General features: G+C 38.1%; 1 protein-coding gene across 1 annotated transcript in view; it reads left to right on the forward strand.

Annotated features, from left to right (window-relative positions):
• Nucleotides 1-14,216: 14,216 nt before the first annotated feature.
• The window catches only part of ninj2 (ninjurin 2), a 32,373-nt gene continuing 24,295 nt past the window's right edge, over nucleotides 14,217-22,294 (forward strand). Inside the window, exon 1 of the mRNA XM_060889759.1 lies at nucleotides 14,217-14,431. Within this exon, the coding sequence (XP_060745742.1) occupies nucleotides 14,399-14,431 (33 nt within the window). The 5' untranslated portion in view covers nucleotides 14,217-14,398. The remainder of the gene's footprint in view (nucleotides 14,432-22,294) is intronic.

Consider the following 22,294-nt stretch of genomic DNA (forward strand, 5'->3'; position numbering starts at 1 on the left):
AATAACTGTTCCTAATTGTTTTACCCTTCACGACCGATAGAGGGCGCCTTTTGACGCAGTACACAAAGATGCTAATTCTCTTCGCTAACTCAATGCTAACGCTACCAAAACAAAACCAAATATACTCGTGTAGCTGGTTTTCAAAGCAGAAAACGATCCTATTACGATTTGTTTTATATGTATACGTTATAATAAATATATAACTTCTTATAATTGTTCTTTTTTAACGTATAAACACAGAGAAATCTTAAAAAGTGGCTATCCTAGCCGTTTTAAGCTAATCACGTTGCACGCTGATTGGTCACTCAATACTCTCCAACAACCAATTGTTAAAAGACATCTCATAAATATTCATAGAAGTCGTTATGTTAGTCTTTGGTTGCTTGTCACGTTTCACTTCCAAACGCTGAACGTTGATTGGTCGCCCATTACTCTAAAAAAACAAATTGTTGAAAAAGCTAATAAATATTCATAGAGTTTATCCTCACGCTGAATGCTGATTGGTTAAACTGAAAGTCAGAATAAATAAACACTGTATAATTGTTTACATTAATACTCAGAGGTTGTTACACTCACATTTTTTGCTAGGTACTTATGGCTTTCAAACTTTTCTACGTGTTCCGAAACCGACTACGAATTCGTAACGGTTGATATAATAGTTATTATAAATATAATGTGACACCTAAATATTATTTGATGTATAAATACAAATAATTATTCTTATGTTACTCTGTCGAACTTTTCCATGTGACAGTAAACCGACACTGGACTCGATACTCTCCAACAACGAACGATCGACTTCATGAAAGTCACAAGACGGTCGCTTTGCAACAGGATGAAAATAATAAAGAATTCTTAAGTTCAGAAAAATCACAGGACAGTTAACGTATAAGTGAATTATGTGAATGTGCCTGGCGCTGTTCATGTACAAGCACTGAGTGACAAGACAAGGTGTTGGGCTACCAATCAGAAGGTTGTGAGTTTGAATCCCAGGTCCACCAAGCTGCCACTGTTGGGCCCCTGTGCAAGGCCCTTAACCCTCAATTGCTTAGCTGTATAAAAATGAGATAATGTAAGTCACTCTGGATATATGGGCGTCTGCTAAATGCTGGAAATGTAAGACATTGATTTAAGTTGTGCTTTAAAGAAGGACAAATAATAACTCACATTAATAAATGTTTTTCTTTTTCCCACAAACCTTATGTTTAACTGCTCGCACAAGCCAGCGAACTTTATATCTGCCCACTTACTGACGTAAATGTGAAAAACTCCACCTCATGGGATCTCAGGCCAATCTATATTTCTCAACAGATACATTTTTGTATTCTGTTTAGTGCACATGTGTTTACTGCAGATAATCTATTAATCATTAATAATTAATTAATATAATGCACATTAAAACATATCTACACAGAGCATATAAATGAAAACATTCAAGAGAATCTGAAACATGAAGGGGGGAAAATAAAGAAAAAAGCACACACAGAGAAGTGAGTGTAGCTATATCAGCCCCCTGAGGCAATTCCAGGAAGTTAACATACAGATACTCTCATAATGACTGTTTAACCCTTTCTTGCTGTGTTGGCTTCAAATCTAAATCTAAAGCTTCTATAAAGCTTGTGTATGGTGGTGTGTATGGTGTGTTTCCCCAGTGATAGATAAACACACATAGCCTGCTGCTCAGGCTGATCATGTGCATTTTCCCTTCAGGTTCGCAATCACTGTCACTCCAAAAACTGCCGGTAAATCAAACACACTCTGTGGTCCCAGATTATAAAGCCGTTCAAATGGCTTCAAAGTTAGAGAGTATGAGCAATTTTTTTTAAATGTATTTATTTATTGGTTTAATAAAAAAAAAAATATATGAAGCAATAATATTTTTAATGATTAGATTATTCTCTAATTCCCGTATTTGACAGGCATGCCTGTATAAACATATATCTAGAACATGATGAATTTGTTGTGCATCATACTGTCCATTTGAGAAAGGTCAGTTTCTTCTTTTATATTTCTTGAAATGTCACTGTTGTTCAAGAAGCCTGAAGATTATAATCTAAAACAGGATGAGGAACTCAGAGAAAGCTTACTCTTTGAAAAAATGTTTTTGTCTGTTCAGATTTTAGCAGAACACACACACACACACACACACACACACACACAAATATATTACAGGATGTATTTTAAGCATATTAATTAAAATGCAACCATATCAAAGAGACACACAATCAATAAGTGGATTTAAAATTGGTCCCTAAATATGAAAATGTATTAAAATCATCTTAAATCATATTATTATTATTATTATTATTATTATTATTATTATTATTATTATTATTATTATTATTATTATTATTATTATTATTATATAAGCTTCATCTTCTCCACCATCATCCCTTGTGAATTAAATTGTACACCAAGATGACATTAATGCCAGATCCTAACATAACTGACTGGTTTTAAATTATGTTACTGATGATCTTTATTCTAATTAACTAAGGAATAAAACACTTGGGTGCTTGAAGTTGTACTGTAGATAAATAGCAAATAACATGTGATGTGATGTAACCCAGAGTCAAAAGGTGTTACTGTTACAACCTTGAAGTTGTTTGTTTTTGTATGACAGCATGTCCTGAAGTGCTTTAATCCCTTTCATACCACAAAAATGTTAAGCTGTAGTTCTATTTAATTTTGTGGAAATTCTGCGAACCTGGTTTTGTTTCTCTAATCACTTATAATAGGGCAACTGTAAACATTAATTCATTCAACAACATCTCTTTTCACTCTCTTTTGAAGACACTAAGACAGAAAAATGCTGCTTGTGACCGATTGACTGTTAAGTATATAAACTCATATATTTACAGCATTTGGCATACGGCACTCTTATCCAGACCAAATGACATTTATTCTTATTTTATACAACTTACTCCTTACTCTGGAGCCCAGCTTGGTGGACCTGGGAATTAAACTCAAAACCTTCTAATCAACCTTCCAAGGGACGTGGTAGCTCAGTGGTTAAGGTGTTCGACTACTGATTGGAAGGTCATTGGTCGAATCCCAGGTCCACCAAGTTGCCACTGCAGGGCCCGTGAGCAAGGCCCTTAACCCTCAATTGCTCAGGTGTATAAACTGAAATAAAAAATGTAAGTCACTCTGGATAAGAGTGTCTGCTAAATGCTGTTAATGTAAATCAGAAATCCAACGCCTTAGCCACCAGGCTACCGCATCCCAAATCCAAACTTCTACATCCTGAAGTTTTTCCCATAGCAGAAAACATTTTGAGTGATACACAGTTCTGACACTGGAGTCTCCTTCCGCTAAACGTTCAATAAACCTCTTCTTAGAGAACAATTTCACCATATAAACAATTTTATTAGGTGTAGATGACATCCACCACACACATCTCTCTCTCTCTCTCTCTTTCTCTCTTTTACTACAGTGCTCTGTCCGATCCGCCTTTGTAGAAAATTAACCAACACCTTCTGACCAATCAGAGACAAGAACTCAACGGGTGTATAACTTCCCATCTGTTTTTCTTACATTCCAACATTTCTAGTTGTCATGGTGACATAAACATGGGACCTCTGGTCATTTACATTTCTGCACACATCAGCTACAGCACGTCATATGGAGCACATGTGTAGGATCTTATCTTACCTAGCAGGATTTCTGCAGCTCGCAATCTTTCAGCATCTCGGTGTGTACTGAGGAATCCTAGCTGCACTGTGGGGACACTTTGTTCCTGACTAAATGAAGGCAAAAACTAAACTTCCTGCTTTCTAGACGTACTGTACTGCAGTGTAATGAGCATGTGTGGAGTGGAGAGGATTACGATGTTCTACCACTTATAGCACTAATAACAATTTTAGTAGAGAAATACAAAATCAAATAAATGCTAAACCATCAAATTAATCAACACTGTGTCTCATAACACATTATAATTTCAGTGCAAAAGTATATATATATGTCTATAGCTGTGTAAAAAATACAATACAATGGTAATAGATGTTCCTGTACAGTACAGTAAGAAATAAAGGTAAGCTAATCAGGATTGTCTAGTTCTGGTAAACATCTTTTATCTGTAGATGAAATAGTTTTTAATTTCTTTGAATCGATTGCAAACCCATTGTTTCTGTTTGTGCTGAAGCCATTTTCCTTGCTGCTAAAATATTTTAAAGGTTATTGTGTCTAAGATAATAATTTTTATACATATTGTAGATCCAGTAAAAATACACACACAAGGAAATATCTATCTACTGTATGAACCTGGGGTGATCTTTCCAAAGCTCCATCTAAAAAAAAACTCTATCCCCTTTATAGTTTGAGGAACCACTGGAGGGAGTAGAGAGAGAACATGTCTGATTGTCTGACTCTTTTTTTTGGCCATTTATATTTTATGGAGAAAATATAACATGGAATCAAAAGGTCTGAACTCTTTTATAATACATGGCAGTACAAACTGGCATGAGGTTTCCTACTCATTCAACACATCCATGAAGTACTGTGGATTGTCTATTACACTAATCCCTGAGACAAATCCCCGGAGGAAAAAAGTCAGATCTAAAGTAAAGTTTGTAGTGTTCCCACCTTCAGCAGGCAAATGATGACAGTGCAGTGCCCACAGGGGTGTACGCTAAAGAAATTGGCCTACATTAACACATCAAGAATATTTATTTATTTATTAATGAACCATCCTGATAAGTATATGATAATATATTTTAGCAAATTTAGCACTTTTTAGATTTTTCTCTTTATTATGTATAACATGACAAATCCGATTTTGTATCCAGGTCATTCTGGTTATTTTAAGCATTTTATTTTTATACATATGCTACAGTACAGTTTTACGCTTGAAATATGGAAATATGTCTTAAAGTCATCTTGTTTACATCTTATATATTATAATCTCGTGAGAAATATTAGATTGTATTTTCTTTCTTTAAAATATTTCACTTGTTTTGCAATTTGGGACTTTTATATAAGATTTATTCCAAATTTTCTGTTATCCATAATTAATACTACTACTTTTACTACTAATGTTATAATAATAAAAAGAAGAAGAAAAAGAAGAAGAAAAAATATGTGTATTAAAGGTAATAAAAAAGTAGATGAGAAAACTATAGGAGATTTTTACTAGTAAATTTGCTTGCTGATGATGATGAGGAGGAGAAGGAGGAAGAGGAGGAGGAAGAGGAGTAGAAGAAGCAGGAAAAGAAAACAAGGATAACTCTGTATTAAATGTAATTTGTCTAAAAGTATGTGAGAGAACTATATTAGACTTTTACTAGTGATTTTTGCTTAGCTCTTACTACTACTACTACTAATAATAATAATAATAATAATAATAATAATAATAATAATAATTGTTGTTGTTTTTTCTGTTCAAGCTCTCAGCACTATTTTGATGTATGTTTACATAATTTATACTTCCCGAAGCAACATAATACGTCTATAATTTAGTACAATTTGTCAATTACTTTGAATATAAATGTTTTCACCAATGTAAAAGTATTTCCGCTTGTTACGGTTTAATTAAATAACTCTATCCATGTACAAGTTAAATGACATACTGCATATTAAACTTACTAAAACCAATATACTACTAGTGCTATTATATACCAGATATATTATTTTATGGTTCAATCCAATATCCCCGGGTTGTATTGAATTATAATACATTTTACATTCTGTACATTTGTTTACAAACAGGCGAATTCCTAGACATCCTCTTGTTAAATGCATACATTTCAATGGGGCTTCATTAAAAACCCACCGAGGGTTAGCAAGATTTTGGAACGTCGCTCTTTAAAGAGCTTTTGTTGACAGACGTCAGTGTGATTGTTCTGCTTTCCAGCCAGTGTTTCAGACTGTACACTACATTCAGTACATGCTGTGCTATGTTAAAGATCTATGTCCTATAGGAGCTGGGTGGAGGATATTGTATTTACATACGAGAAGCCTGTAAAGAAACTACTAAAAATAAACCACTGTGTTGATTTTGCAATAAGAATCCATTCTTTCAGTTCATCAGCTTTCCTTTACGGCTTCCGTGACGCTTTAGCAGCAGCGTGTTAGCACGGATGAGTGTTATGCGCAAAGGTTATGACCCTGCTATCAGTGCAGCTGCAATGCCACTGAGTATTTGACTTGTCAGTCACTGGTGCAGAACATAAAGCCTCTTTATGAAGCTTGAAGAGGCGCTGAATGAGTGACTAGCGCAGGCTGTCACGCTGACTGGATTGAAGACACACTATGAAAGCATTCATTGCCTTTTCCATGGCTGAAACTCGGTGCTGTTTAATCTACTGGAGACTCTGCAACTAAAAAGGGAAGAAAGCTAAGTAACTATTTATTGCTGTTAAAACGCCCAATGCACTAAATATATTTTCAACATCCAAAACAATCTCAACCATTCTGGACTTCTGTAGAATTGCAACTTTTTTCTTCCAGCCTGCACAAACACAAGCTTGTTTAACATGCCTGAAGCAGACTGCAGCCCCTCTGAAAGGCCCCTCTGTCAGTTTGAGCTCTACACGATTATTTAATAGCCTCTTAGTTCCTGGTCTTCACCTTTAACGGACCTGTTTGATCCTTTGTGTCAGTAGACGTACATTGAATACGCATAATTGCGCTGTGGATCACTTTTTGTTGAGTGCTTGTGTGTGCACTTCTTAGGAGTGCTGCATTCTTAGAAAGCACAAAAAGTACAGTAGGTTCAGTTTTGGACCAGTGTCAAGTGAACACTGCTTTCTTCTTACATTACCTGACAGGTAATGCAGGGCTCTCAAGTTTTCACGACAGGCAAGTGTGACATCTCAAACCCCCTCCAAAAAAAATAAAAATAAAAAAATGGGGGAGTAAGGATTTGTTTAGTTTCCATTTATTAATTTGTGTGTGTGTGTGTGTGTGTGTGTGTGAGAGAGCGAGAGAGAGAGAGAGAGAGAGAGATAGAGAGAGAGCGAGAGAGAGAGAGAGAGAGAGAGAGAGAGAGAGATTATGACTTGTGTTGTTCATTGAAAGTGTTTGTTGCCTTTTTGGACTCCTTCATCCTATCATTTTATCCATTCATCATTTGTAATGTTGCTCCCATTTAAAACAGTTCGGCTCAAGCCCAGACATTTTTAGGGTCATGATTGAGGACAATGTCCCGTCCAGAGACAAGCTGTTTCGTGTTAATACCCTCTCTAATGTTTTTTTTTCCATTGGTTGTTGCGTTAAATATTACCCAGATAGTGCTATTTTCTGATTGGCTGTTGTGTAGCCTCTTTTTTTTTGATTGGCTGATAAGTGTCAGGCTCGACTAAGAACTCCAGGGGAGACGCGCTTGATTCCTGCACCGGTTCCATAGAGACAGCGGTGCGGACTGATACGTTTTGGGCGCTGCGGCATATTAAATATACGATAAATAGTCAAAAGGTTTTTCAGTGTGAGAAATACGATGTGTGGCGGGAGAGCAGGAGAAAAGACCGAAATGCGTGACTGTCACTCTCAATGCGTGACACTTGACAGCCCTGGGTGATGTATGTGCAAAAATGAGCAACAAATGCAATTTCAGTAATAAAACCATTACACTTGCTAACTTTTCAGTTAGCATACAAATTGGAAAAATATAGCGTGTTTTTTAAATAACATAATTATTACTTAATGATTCATAATAACAGTGTGCTGGAAGCCAAATCTTTAAAAGTAAGATGGGTTTAGAAGTAAAGGCAGGGCTTTGTTAAAATAGATTGAGGCAGACAAACCAAAAAGGTGAACCAATCCTCAAAAATATAATGCAGGTATAGACAAAAGCAATAACAAGAACAAGGAGAGTCAAAACCCGAACTAACAATGCACAAGAGAATAAGTTTCAGTTTTCAAAGAGCTGAAGTTGGTCCAGGTTTAGAAAAGGGTGCAGGTGATTCTGAACAGGAGTGAGTTAGATGAAATCTGGTGATTGTGAATAAGGATATGGATCATGTACTGTACAAGGATTATTCACTGTTGAGCTGAGGACCATGGGATGTATAGTTCATGACAGAACCCTGCCCTCAAAGATCTAACTTTCTTAAATAAGATATTTGGCGAACGGACACAGTCAAACTGTGGGTCCTGGAGTTTGACTGTCATATCAAGTCAACATTTGCTCCATGCAGACTCTCCATTGGTGTGCAACAAGAATCAGTGCTGGGTCATCGTATGTTTACCCTTAACGTCTGGTAGCTGTTTTCTCATATCCTCACATTGGTTTACACACTACAGCTATGCTGATGACACTCAACTCATCATCTCTTTTCCTCCCTCAGCTACTCATGACAATACCTTCTGCACTGGTCTCAGCATACATAGGAGATCTCACAGTCTATTGCAGCTCATCATCTGAAACTAAATCCCGGCAAAGCTGGAAATGCCTTACCATGTCAGGGGTTTGTGGTCTCCTTGGAGAACTCTCCAACCATTCTTCTCACCTCACTAAAGTGATTCATTCATGCAGGTTTCTCCTCTCACTCCTGGCAGTTCTGCCTCAGCATGCCACTTCACCTCTAAAGCTAATCCAGCTAATCCCCACTCTGCACTGCATTCTTTATGAGACTTTAGCATAGCTAACCTGGAGCCACCATCTCTCAGGGTACAAAGAAGGCATGTATCATGGTTATTTCTGTGCTGGCACCCAGGTGGTGGAATAAACTTACCCTGGCTGTCTGAACAGTTGAGTGAATGACTGTCTTTAAACAAAGACTAAACCTTCTAGCACTTCACTAAGCACTTAATTCAGCACTTGTCCTGTCTGTGCTCTTAGTCCCTGACCCGTTGAACTAGCATGACGAAGTGTTTTTGATAGAGACTACAAAGAACTTCTATGAGAAAAGGCGTCTGTCAAATGTCATAAATTTAATTGTAGGAGGTTGTGGTGGATGCTCTGGAGCTGTCTGCTAATGCTGGAACATCCTGAGCTGAGGCTCAGCATCTCTCGAACGGACAAAGCCACTGGGTACAAGTTCTTCTGGATGAGTACTGCTCCAATAATTCACAAATCAATTAACGATAAAAGTATGGTATTTATTGAGTCTTACTTTCTGTAGTAGAGAGAGCACGAAGTAGAGACAGGGCTGTGTCTAACAACTGGAAAGTTTCATGACTTTTTATTGAGTTTCATACAATAGTAATAGGAGTGTTTGAAGCAGGAATGATGGTATTGTCATGACCATGTAGACAACAAAGTGCTTGAACAACCCAATACTTGGGTGAGGCTATAACCAGTAATGAGGTGTTCTGCTGGTATAGTGTGTTGAGGGGTAACTTCCTCCAACACTGGCCAACCACCCAAGGCAAGAACTTCGAAGAGTGATGTGTACTGTAAGTCTTTAAAGTATTTTGCCAAATGTTGGTTTGACGGAGTCCTTAAAGGCTCCTGTGGAAATAATAGCTGAAAAACTATTTGAATGATCTAACACCACCTTAAGTATAAGTGAAAGTGTACACGTGTGAGCAATTAGACGACTAGTGATTGCTGACCAGGACTATAGATCATGCTCAGGTCATGTAACATGGCTGTTTGCTGTAAAGTTGATTGGAATAATTGGAATTTAAAAAAGGATAGAATAAGAGCATTTACTAGCAGTTTACCAGTATGATAACATATTATTGATTACAGGCTTTGACTGTATAGTTTTTGTGGTGATCATAACAGGTCTTGGTTTTAAGACCTGTCTTGGGAGCACAAATCACTGGTCTTGGTGTTGTCATGAACTTGCATTAAACTTTCCTCAACTTTGACTCGGTTTCTGCCTATAAAGACTCAAAATACTTGTCTGACACCAACTGAGGCCTTTACATCATTTCCACAAGCAAGTATTGTATTGTTCTCTTTAAAGAACAACATGTAAATGTCTATCTCTCTATATAGAGTTAATATAATGCCTATATATTTCACTCGACTGCTGCAAAATGTTTTATTTTATTATGATTACAGTAATATATTACAGCTGCATATGATCAATTCAATTCAATTTTATTTATATTGTGCTTTTAATGGACAATGTCTCAAAGAAGCTTTCTTCTTCTTCTTCTTTCGGCTTTTCCCTTCAGGGGTCGCCACAGCGAATCATCTCTCTCCACCGATCTCTATCTTCTGCATCCTCAACACTTGCACCCACTAGCTTCATATCCTCATTAATTACATCCATATACCTCCTCTTTGACCTTCCTCTTTGCCTCCTGTCTGGCAGCTCCATGTCCAACATTCTCCTACCAATATACTCACTCTCCCTCCTCCGAACATGTCCAAACCATCTTAATCTGGCCTCCCTAACTTTGTCCCCCAAATGTCCAACATGAGCTGTCCCTCTGATGTACTCGTTCCTAATTCTGTCCAAACTTGTCACTCCCAAAGAGAACCTCAACTTCTTCAGCTCGGCTACCTCTAGCTCTGACTCCTGTCTCTTGTCTCAAAGAAGCTTTACGGAACATAAAAGTTGGCAACTTCTCTTTGAAGGTCTGAAATCTTCATGAAGCAGAACACATCTGGAGCTGGTACAATCTCTGAATGCCTCGGGATGGGCAGAAAAAGTACAGCAAGCGGAGAGGAATTAGCATAGCCGCTGTCCGTAATATTAGCAAGTACTAGATGATAATGTTTATTTGACCATATGTACTGGAGCATACGGTTATGGGATGTAATGTGTGTATGCCTGGCTGAAGAGATGTATGTTTTTAATCTACATTTAAACTGTGGGAGTTTGTCTGAGCCCTGAACATTGTCAAGAAGGATATTTAGGAACTTGTATGAGCCAAAAATATTTAGGTGCCGTGTGCTTTAATGAATGGTGCTTTAAGGTGCTTTGGTTTACAAATTTGTACATGTGCTGTATCACTTTCTGCTGAATTTCTTTTACCTCAATTCATATTAGCCACCACGAGTAGACATGACAAGAACATTTAATTCTGTACATGAGCACAACAAAACAGGCACAACTTCCTTTTTTAATTACTGGGACAAAGAATCAACGATGCATTGGCAAGGTGTTGCTCAGTAAAATCAGTAAAAGGCTGATATGAAATCTCTTCTCCAAACGGATATAAATCATTCTGAGCCGGTTGGATACTAGATTAAGTTCTGCTCAGATAAAACGCATAATAAATTATTTAACGTCGACCTACTAATTTAAACAGCTTGAATATTCAGGACTTTATTCGTGAGTACCGAATTACATGTTTGTTTGTCCAGACGCTTGTTTGCACTGGTGTCCTGAAATTATGCAAAAGTGTCTTGCCAGCTTTTCCTCTCTAAGCGACTTCTGTTCGTGTTTTTTTAGCCACTTGTAAAGCAAGTGTGGGTTTTGACCACATATATAAATAAATAAAATAACCACATTATTGCTTGTAATAAACTGGTTCTCAGAGTGGCGTCTGGGGACCAGAGGTATAGCCAAGGGGTGAGTTGTGGTGGAAATCATTACGGAAAGTATTACTTTTAGGGGCCCAAGCACCAAAGTCATGTCAGAAAGTTCACAAATAGAAACCTATCGCTCAAAAAAAAAGATAAATCATGTTCACAAAATAAATCCCTATTGTGAAATCTACATTACACACTCTTTAAAAGAATGGTTCTCTATATAGAACCATATATCACTTACTTCATATGGCTCTACTGTACGTATAAAAAATGGCTCTACATATAGATCCACACTCTTAAAAGTTATTTAGAATATGTGGAATGATTCCATTGCACAAAAGGTTGTCTGTAATGGAAAAAGTTCTTTAGACTATAAAAAATGTTCTTTATGACACTGAGAAAAAAAGGGGTTCCTTAAAGAACCATTTACTGAAAGGTTCTTTCATGAACATTAATGGTTCTTATATGGCATCACTGAAAGGTTCACGGAATAGAATCCACTGAGGTTCTCAGAATCCATTCAGAATCATTTAAGGTTAACCTTTATAGCTCTTTAAGGGTTCTACATGGTGTCAATATTTTGGAAAAAAAGGTTCTAATGCACAAATACAGAACCCGAAAATTGTGTACGGAACCCCAAGGAACGTTTTGTTTTAAGAGTACGCTTAAAGGCGTCCCTGGCTCCACTTAAACGTAAAGGTTCTAAAATGGTTCTTTGGCAAGGTGTATGGTTCTACGCAGAACCTTTAACATCCATGGAATGTTTCTCTTGATCAATAGTTCTGAAAAAGGTCCTTTAGACCATAAAAATGTTCTTAACGGCACTAAGAAAAACGAGGGTTCTTTTAAGAACGTTCTCTATGGAACCAAAAACGGTTCTTCTATGGACAGCAAACACCGATTTTTGGTTCTTCCTGGCAAATACATTTTTTATAATGTACAATGAGTTCAAGAAGGACCGCTGTAGTAATAAATAGAAGTAAACATTATGCTTTTCCTAAAATATACTTAGCAATGCTAGCATAGAAAAAGGAACTAATTAACTAACCTGATTCGGATTTTAATTCTGATTTTAATAACAGTTCATAACTCTACGTGAACTGTTCAGTATGCTTCTAGCAAATCTGGATTCGTTTGTAATGTATTAGACTGATTTGTTTTCGAATGACACGAGTGTTTGTTCATTATCACTGCATAGTGCTGATGTTGGGAATAATGTAAACGTCTGAATGCCCCGTGTGGTGCACATTTCTATGTTTATCACTCTTATTTAACCATGTGGAACACAATCAGTGGGGTCAATGAGTCCATTAGGTCAGCTTTGTGACCACCGTCGTAAAGCTTTTTGTAAATAAAACCCGAAGAGATAATCGTGCATTCGTAACCCATAACACAATATGTTTTTACCCCCGACCCACTCGTATCTAAGCACCCGAGCATTTTACAAAGCGTATGCAAGCTTGGAGAATGTAGAGCATTGCCAGAGTGCTGAAGTCAGAAAGATCTGCCACCCGTTATCAAGTTACTTCACTCCCTGTTATAAATCATTCCTACAGGTAGGTGTTTCTCAGCACACCACTTCTGCTCTCTAGTAGAATGTAAGTTTCCTCCTGTTTTTGTTGCGTTCATGCTGTTGATCATTGAACGTCTTTGTCATGTCTTCTCCACAGCCGTGGTTAATATGAAGCTCATATGAAAGTAGACACACTCAGAGCTTTAAAAATATTCATAGAAAAGTTTAAAACTGCACACACAATTGTTTCTATTGTCAAAGTAAACAGAGATATCAAACCCATATCTGCTCTTTGAGATGTTTCAAGTGCTTGTTTGTGAGCAGCCAAAATTCGAAGGTGTTTATCTTCAACCACTAAAATTCTCTCTCACTCACTCACTACCACTTATCCGAACTATCTCGGGTCACGGGGAGCCTGTGCCTATCTCAGGCGTCATTGGGCATCAAGGCAGGATACACCCTGGATGGAGTGCCAACCCATCGCAGGGCACACACACACACTCATTCACTCACACACTATGGACAATTATTCAGAGATGCCAATCAACCTACCATGCATGTCTTTGGATCGGGGGAGGAAACCGGAGTAACCGGAGGAAACCCCCGAGGCACGGGGAGAACATGCAAACTCCACACACACAAGGCGGAGGCGGGAATCGAACCCCCAACCCTGGAGGTGTGAGGCGGACGTGCTAACCACTAAGCCTCTGTGCCCCCCACTAAAGTTCCTTTTAAGGTTATCAACAGATGGAAAAACACACGTCTCACACTGAAAGACAACGGAGTCCTGACTCATTTTAGATCAGACTCACAGAGAGAAAATCATTCATTTGTTTCTACTGATTTAAAATGTCCCTTAAGTCGATTTCCATTCCACTGGCAGAATGGAGCATCAGTGTAACTAGTAAAAGATTTTATTATCCCACAGCTGGCGAAGTCTCAAATAGGATTGGTCTGAAGTCCTGACTCATTTTATATCAGACTTGCAGCTAGAAAAATCAATCATTTGTTCAGACTGATTGAAAACCTCTTGTAAGTCGATTTCCGTTCTGCCGGTGGAATGAAACACCAGAGTACTTCAGCACTCATATGAGAAGAATTTCTTTTCAAGCAACTGTTTTGTTGACTTAATCATGCACAAATAGCCAAAACGATAACAGTCATATAGCTACTCAGGAAACCGGCATGACCAAATCGTCTAAATATACTATTTGATAACGAACCTATTGTGAGCCGTGGTCTGCGAATAAGGTTTTTATTCTCCACACTGGGTTTATTAGACTGTGTTTTTTGTGGAAAAGAATAGCAGAGCTTGTTGAGGTTTTTTTTCTTCTGTACTGTCCTCATGTAATGCCCTCACGAGTGGGTTTGAAAGACATGAATAACCCACTTGTCTGTGCTGAAATTATTCGTAAGAGTCTTGCCGTCTACTTCTCTCTCAGCGATCGCTGTTTGTTTGTCCCGCAGAAACGACAAAGCGTACGGAGGACGAAGGATTCTTAACATCAGCCATGTCAGCAGCTAGGGGACAAGCAGATCTGCAGGTAGGCTGGGAAAGTGTTAAATTACCTTCTCTTCTTCTTCTCAATCAGTCATTATCTCTCTCTCTCTCTCTCTCTCTCTCTCTCTCTCTCTCTCTCTCTCTCTCTCTCTCTCTCTCTCTCTCTCTCTCTCTCTCGCTCTGTCTTTCTGTTTTCACAGAGAGGTGTAGTATTTTCTATGTGTTTGAAAAGAGCCGATCAGAGGGTTTTCCTTTTCTTACTGCAAAATATCAATTAGATACAGACTGCAAGAAACATCTAGACCTTTAATGCTGCTCAAGATCAATAAAGCATGGATTTACCAAACAATTATTACAGTCAGGAGGATTCTCGCAATTCTCCGATAGCCTTCTTTTCCCGGGCAGAAAGTCAGAACGTCAGAAAAACAAAGCACAAATCTTTATAAGCACTTTATATTTTGTATGTCAGACGATATGCGATTGTGTCATCCTGTGACCTCGAGTTTATATGCTGATAGGATTTCTGTAAGGTCTGATGTAAATCAAGCAGGAGGTCAGAATTCTTTAGAGCTACAATGTGTGACAAGAGACTACGAACTGTGAAGAGTGTGTGCGATTATATGTGAAGTACTAGCACCCTTCTATAAGTATTGGCACCCCTAAAGAAGGAAAAAAATGGATGTAAGTAAAAATAAACACGGCACAATCCAAATAAATGAGAGAGAGAAAAAAAATCATATAATAATATTAAATTCTTAAATACAAATAAGCTAAAATATCGATAATAATTATTATTCGATTATATAGTTATGTATATATAAAATGTTTTTAGTTATTTCGTGTATTTCCTTTTGTTTATAGAATTATTTAATTTTATGCACAAATATTAAAAATGAATTGCAAACCATTGCTTATTGTCTCCATGTCCGGGTCATGTACTGTATCAGGATGTATTATATTTACATCCTACTAACATTCATCTACCTGGATAATAAAAATAATTAAATAAAAAAAATTAAAAATAAATAAAAATAATTAAAAAAAGAAATCCATAACAAATAGACAGATATTTCTTGAAATGCACAGTAAATAAATACTATAAACATGGATGATTTATAAAATCACACCAGATGAGTTCATTCCTATTAACAGGCTGCAAATGAAAACGTTTTTTTTTTTTTATTCGATGCATTTGACACGCTGAAGCGACACTTATAAGTCGTACGATGTTCATCTACTGCACCACTGGCTCATGTCCTATTTCTACTGTCTTTAACTGTGTTATAAATAAATCCAGTCCTATCCCAATTCCCTACAATGTATTGACAATATTTGTGTGATTGTTTCCCCCAATAACAACGAAGCAGTCAGTGAGAGAAGCCATGAGAAACAACATATCATTCTAGTGTATAGTATACGATGTGTTAAGGAATCGAAATTAAAACCCTGAATGATTTGATTTGATTTGATCTGATTTGATCATTTGCTATTAGATTAAAACTCAAGACAAGAACCTAAGGAACCTAAAACCTGCTTGAGTTATATGAATATAATCAACATACTGTATGTCAGTCTCTGAATTTGAACAGTTTTCAAAACAAGCTTGTGAGGAAAACGTTCGTTACAACGATGGTGAATAACTACAGATTAATAAGATTAGAGATTTTCTAAAATCTACAAAATCGATCACGGTGCAAAGATTTAGGTTGAGCGTCCACCCGAATTCTTATTTCGTGTTTGACGCATTTCAAGTTCTGTACCGTTATTATTGTCAGTACGACCTTTCCGGTTGATTCGGGTACTCGTGATACGGTCCTGTTTAAATTAAATCCTGTTGGATCTGAACTCCGCCTCCGTACCGAATCTCTCCGTTTAATACTTTCGGTCGTGAAAAAAAAAAAGATTTTCATTAGCACAGTCTAATGCGAATGTTCATTCCATGGCATAACACTCAGCAGCTGAGAGAGAGGAGATATTAGACGTGACATGATATGAATTTCAACACAAACAGGTGAGAAGATCAGGACAGGTTTAAGCGACCATCTGCACTGTGGGTGTAGATACAGGAATGTTACATACTAATGCTTCATGCGTTCCAGAGACCTAGAGACAAGAGTGTTGGGGTCGTCTTTAATCCCTGTCTAACCCTCAGTATCGAGACTCACCACCGATGATCCCTTTTTCAAATCATTTAACTCTCCTTTTTTTGTTGTGTTCATCTTTTTCACCACTGAATGTTTTTTTCACGTCTCGCTCCGTAATGGTGGTTAATATGGAGCTCATATGAAAACAGACACTCAGGACTTATTTCTATACTATTTTTCCAATCACTAAAATTCAGTGTAAGGGAAAAACACAGGTCTCAGACTGAAAGATAACAAAGTCCTGACTCTTTTTATATCGGACTCACAGCCAGAAAATCATTCATTTGTTCATACTGATTGAGTCCTTTTCCAGTTCATGGGATCATCTGCTTTGAGAAATGTGAAAAAAAAAAAAAAAGCATTGACAGAAAACAGAACAGAGAAACATTGATGGTATCTCAAGCCTTTTGTGTATTTAAGTCACTTTAACTAACCGAGATGAAGCCTGAACACTATTACTGCTTGTTTGTTGCTTAAACAGGGACGGTTAAGGTTTAGGACAAGCCTTAAATGAATAGAGTGAATTCTGTCTCGCTTTTGTGTATTGCTAGTTATTGTCTTCAAATTTCCCAGCACGGAGTATCTCACCTCTTCCTGAATTCCTCTGAACTTTTCTCGTCTCGACCTGAGCCGCTGAAACATTTTGACCGTCTCTGTGAGTTACAGACTATTGGCAGCTGCTTTTTGGGAATTGCCAGCTCAGCTTGTCCTCTCCTGGCACCTTGGTGCCACTTTGAGCCATCTTTGTTGTGGGCATCCGAGCTCGATTTGGCATTTCTCATAGCACTGTTACACTTTTTGAAACACCACAAAGCCACAGCGTGAAGAATTTCCTTCAGTTTGTGCATGATGAGTTTTTTTCTCTCTTCCTCCCTTTATTTCTTTTCCTTCTGTATGCCTACGCTTCGGTGGCTGAAGCTGTTTGCTGAGATCTGTGGAATAACGTACTGCCATCAGGCTCACGCATTTTGTTTCATGGAAACTGGGCCACGGATCTGGATCCCGGCTCAGGTTTTATCGACGTCGCTGTCAGCTACGACATTTACAGTGACGGTTAAGATTACCAAACGCAGAGAAAAAGAATGCTTCCACATGTGTCCTGCAAACAATGTTTTTTCTTGTACAATTATACACGATTTTAATGCGAAGCCAAATGAAAGTCTGATAGAAAAAACCTGTCTCTGAAGCCTGACTGACAAAGCGTGACATCCAAACATCTAGCTCTCTTAATACGACCATCTGAGCTGCGTTGATGAAGAGCTCATTGGTGTATGTGTAGTGGATAAGTGTAGGATACTGAACACCAGTGTTAATTAGAGTGGTGATTAGCAATTTGGTTCATTAGCTCTAAGTAATGTTTAACCACAGTGACAGTAATCCTGTGTTTTGTCACCATGGGGACTCTGAGACACGTGATCTTCACTGCTGTTGTTCTCAGCGATCGAGTATTTATTTATTTATTTATTTATTTTCACTTCAGTTTTTCAAACGTTGTAATCAAAAGAAACAGTTATTCCTCGCAGCGTCCTAATAAACCTAATGACTCCCAGTGAGCATACCAAACCATGCATCCTGTTATTTTTACAGCTCCATGACCTACTTCTGTAACAACCGTAGAAGAACCGAAGGTCCTACGGCATCTATATCAACGCCACAAAGCGTTCGCATTCTTTTTCCTTTCTCATTAATCCACCTTTAGTATGCTATCTATGAAATGCAAAGGGGGAAGAATTCTCATACGGTGTGAGATAAGCAGTAAAATATGTATCTTAAGTTCTTTTCCAGATGATCTAGGGTGTACTCAGATGTACTCAAATTCTCTGCAGGAGTCTTAGATCTTTTTTTTTTGGTCTGGGGAATGTAAGAGCAGTCTCTTTGCAGCTGTTAGTAATCTTCCTCTGCATGCCCACATCGAGCTTAATGAAATTAGACTGTATTTCTACTCAGTTTTATTTCTGGCCCGTGATGTTATACGCACTTGGGTTTGAGATCATTAGATTTACAGAGGCAGGATAAGCAGGATCGCTGCTCTACGCTTTTAGATATACCTCGGTGTCTGAAAAACGAGTCAGTCGAGGTCAACTGAGGAAATATAAAGTCCAGTGCAGGCCTCTGAACAATAAAATGTGTGTTTTATTCCTTTTACAGATGGTAAAAAAAAAAAGCACGGGTCAGTTCGCAAAGGTCTTTATCAACAACAAATAAATGAATGAATTGATTTAAATATACATTCTTTTTTAAAACCCAAAAATAAACCACACTAATATGTGAAAACAATTTTTCATTTAATGATCTGTGACCGATTAAAATTAAAAATGAATTACACTTATGATCCAGTTCTGATCAATCTTATAATTTACTTTTTAAATGGAGTTCAAAATAATATCCAGGCAAAAGTAATCGCACACAGAACGCACCACATCCCGCAAAAATCTGATTTTAGATAAACATGAAAAAATATGAATAAACATTTTTGTGTTCTCACTCTCACTCATTTTCTACCGCTTATCCGAACTACCTCGGGTCACGGGGAGCCTGTGCCTATCTCAGGCATCATCGGGCATCAAGGCAGGATACACCCTGGACGGAGTGCCAACCCATCGCAGGGCACACACACACTCTCATTCACTCATTCACTCACTCACTAGGGACAATTTTCCAGAGATGCCAATCAACCTACCATGCATGTCTTTGGACCGAGGGAGGAAACTGGAATACCCGGAGGAAACCCCCGAGGCACGGGGAGAACATGCAAACTCCACACACACAAGGTGGAGGCGGGACTCGAACCCCCAACCCTGGAGGTGTGAGGCGAACGTGCTAACCACTAAGCCACCGTGCCCCCCCATTTTTGTGTTATTTAAAAAAATTTTAAACTGCGGTTGTGTCATTTCTCATTACCCCAATTGGTTGTTGGTGCCAGATGGCTTGGTCTGAGTATTTCACCTGGTGGATGAGAGAGATTTCAGAAGAATAAGCAAACTGATCTGAGCTGATAGGAAGTCTGTAGTAACCATGGTGAGCAGAAAAGCATCTCAACATGTACAGTACAACATATCAAAGCTTGAGGTGAATGAGCTACAAAAGGTGGATGAGCTGTTTTCTTTTTGTCAGTCAGATAATGACAAAGGGCTTAGTTTATACGGGATGTATGGATGAACTTCCTCCAAACGATGAAGGTTAAAAAACAAAAACAATATTAATATAATCGCCTGTGCTAAATCACGATCTGTCTCTTCCACGCAACTTGGATGATTTTGACTGAGATGTATGTTATCCTGCATAAAATGACTATGTGAAACAAAAGGAACAGAAAGGACAGTAAAAGGAAAAGTAATCACACCTAGATGTCTTCACATGAGTAGGTTCATATAAGGTTTAGATCACGTTTTCTTCTCTAGCCTGTTTTTTTTTTCTTCACAGTTTCATAGCAGGTCTTATGAAATACAACACAATGAAAAGTTAAGCGCGCGATGTGATTTATAAAGGTTTGGAAAAGCTGCTCATCATTTTTCTTTTACTGTAGAGAGTGTGAGACTGACATGGTCACAGCAGGGGCTCCACATGTCTGCATTTCCAACCCCACCTCCTTCCCCTCGTGACGTCTTTAACCGAGCCAACCGGCTACGCTCTTGTCTCTATTGTTTTCCTCTGACATGGCAACATCCAAAAGTGTTTCAGCTGAAGGTTAAAAGATAGATACATGTCTCAGTGTGACTGCCATTTTGGACACCGCTGAGCTAAAGGTCAGGCGCAGAGGTCAGGAGAGGACGGAGTGAAATATGTCACTGGTGTATTTCTCACCTGTGGAAAGTACATTCCACCTGAGACAAGATGAAAGTTTTTTTTTCTTCTTCTTTTTTTTTAACTTAGGCCCATCGGCAACACATCTCGTGTGCAACAGCTTGCAGCATGTCCACGCAACATGTTGCACCAGGCTGTGAATACGGCAGGCCGCGATAAGCTGGTTAAAATGTAACAGCTGAGAGGAAACTGAAACTCTGAGCTACTGACATGTGTGACTGCAACTGCAACACGTCTCAGTTTTCTGCTGAACGTTTATTTAAGGTTATCTGTGACTTTGAAGGATCTCTGTCTGAACAAAGTAACTGTAGAGGTAACTTCTCGTCTTAGTGATGATCTCGGGGCTTGACCTCGACCCTCACCTTTAACTGAGAGCGTTTAGTATGACCGTGTGATCGTGTGGAGCTTATTGATAGAACTCAAGTTCCTGTTTTGTTGTGTCCACGTTCAGCATTGAATGTCTTTATCATGTCTCACTCCGCAATGGTGTTAATGTGAAGCTCATATGAAAGTAGACACTCAGAGCTTTAAGAATGCGTCGTGTTTCAGAAGGATTTGTGTTTTTATCTAGACTACTGGGGCAAAATATTCATAGAAATGTTACAGAAAAAAAAATACGGTTAGTTTTTTTCACAAACGTTTGTATCTTCAGAGTAAATGTTGATATCAAACCCGTTTCTGCTCTCTGAGATGCTCCAAGTGTTTGTTCATAAGCAGCTCAAATTTGAAGGTGTTCATCTTCAATCACATACTCTGTAAGATTATCAGCAGAGGGGGAAAACACACGTCTCACACTGAAAGACAAAAGAGTCCTGACTCAGCCAGAACATCATTCATTTCTTCATATGGGTCGAAAATGTTCAGTTGTTTATTTAATCAATGAAATCACAAGCACATGATTCTTCTTCTTCTTTTTCATCATCATCTTCTTCTTCGACTTCTATTTTCACATAAGTACTACTTCTGTGATAATTCCAGCCATGATATTGAGTGTACTATAGCTTAGGACACTATTTAAAGCATATACATGTATGGCTTTTCCTGTCTTTCCACAAGAGACATGTTTAAACATGGTCTACCGGGCATGTCTGACCACTATATCTGACACTATCTCTCTGCATCCTGTCCTGCTCACTTGCCATGCTGTTGGTCCTCTCTCTCTCTCTCTCTCTTCCTCTCTCTCTCTCTCTCTCTCTCTCTCTCTCTCAGTTAGAGAGCGAGAGTTTGGCTGGGAGTGTTCGCTGAATTGTTTGGACTTTATGAACAAAACGCGTCTCTTGGTCTCTCCTAGAATGTGGAAGGAAGGAAAGGCAGTGTGCAGTAGGCGGGGAAATCAGTGCGGGGCTTCTCCATGAAAGACCGGAAACCCCTAAAGCGATATCCAATGCTAAGATGCCTCGAGGCCTGATGAGTTGCTATAGGTGATCACACTAGCTTTTCTTAACATCCTAGGCAGATGTTCTTTGGACTGGTCATATTCATATACGTCCCATCAGACATTCTGTTTGTGCAACCTTACCTTTCAACTACACCCCATACGTCAAGGTTTACTGCTGAAATATATAAGGCTCATACTGTAAGTATTATATACCAGACTGTCAGACTGTATTTAAGAAAAAGAAGTGCCTCTAAAACACCTAGAACAAGAGGCCTGATTTCTATATAAGCATATTTATTATCACACAAAAAAAGATATTTAGGTATATATAAAAATTTAATAAATATAAGACATATATATATTTTGGTCACCTTCCCGTCCCAAGATCCAGCTCTTATCTATCATACATAGGGTTGCAAAATTCCGGGAATTTTCAAGGCTGGAAACTTTCCATGGGAATTAATGGGAATATATGGGAATTAACTGGAATATATGGGAATTAACTGGAATATATGGGAATTAACGGGAATATATGGGAATTAATGGGAATATATGGGAATTAATGGGAATATGTGGGAAT

Source organism: Tachysurus vachellii, chromosome 16, assembly GCF_030014155.1.
Source record: "Tachysurus vachellii isolate PV-2020 chromosome 16, HZAU_Pvac_v1, whole genome shotgun sequence".
Lineage (NCBI taxonomy): Eukaryota > Metazoa > Chordata > Actinopteri > Siluriformes > Bagridae > Tachysurus > Tachysurus vachellii.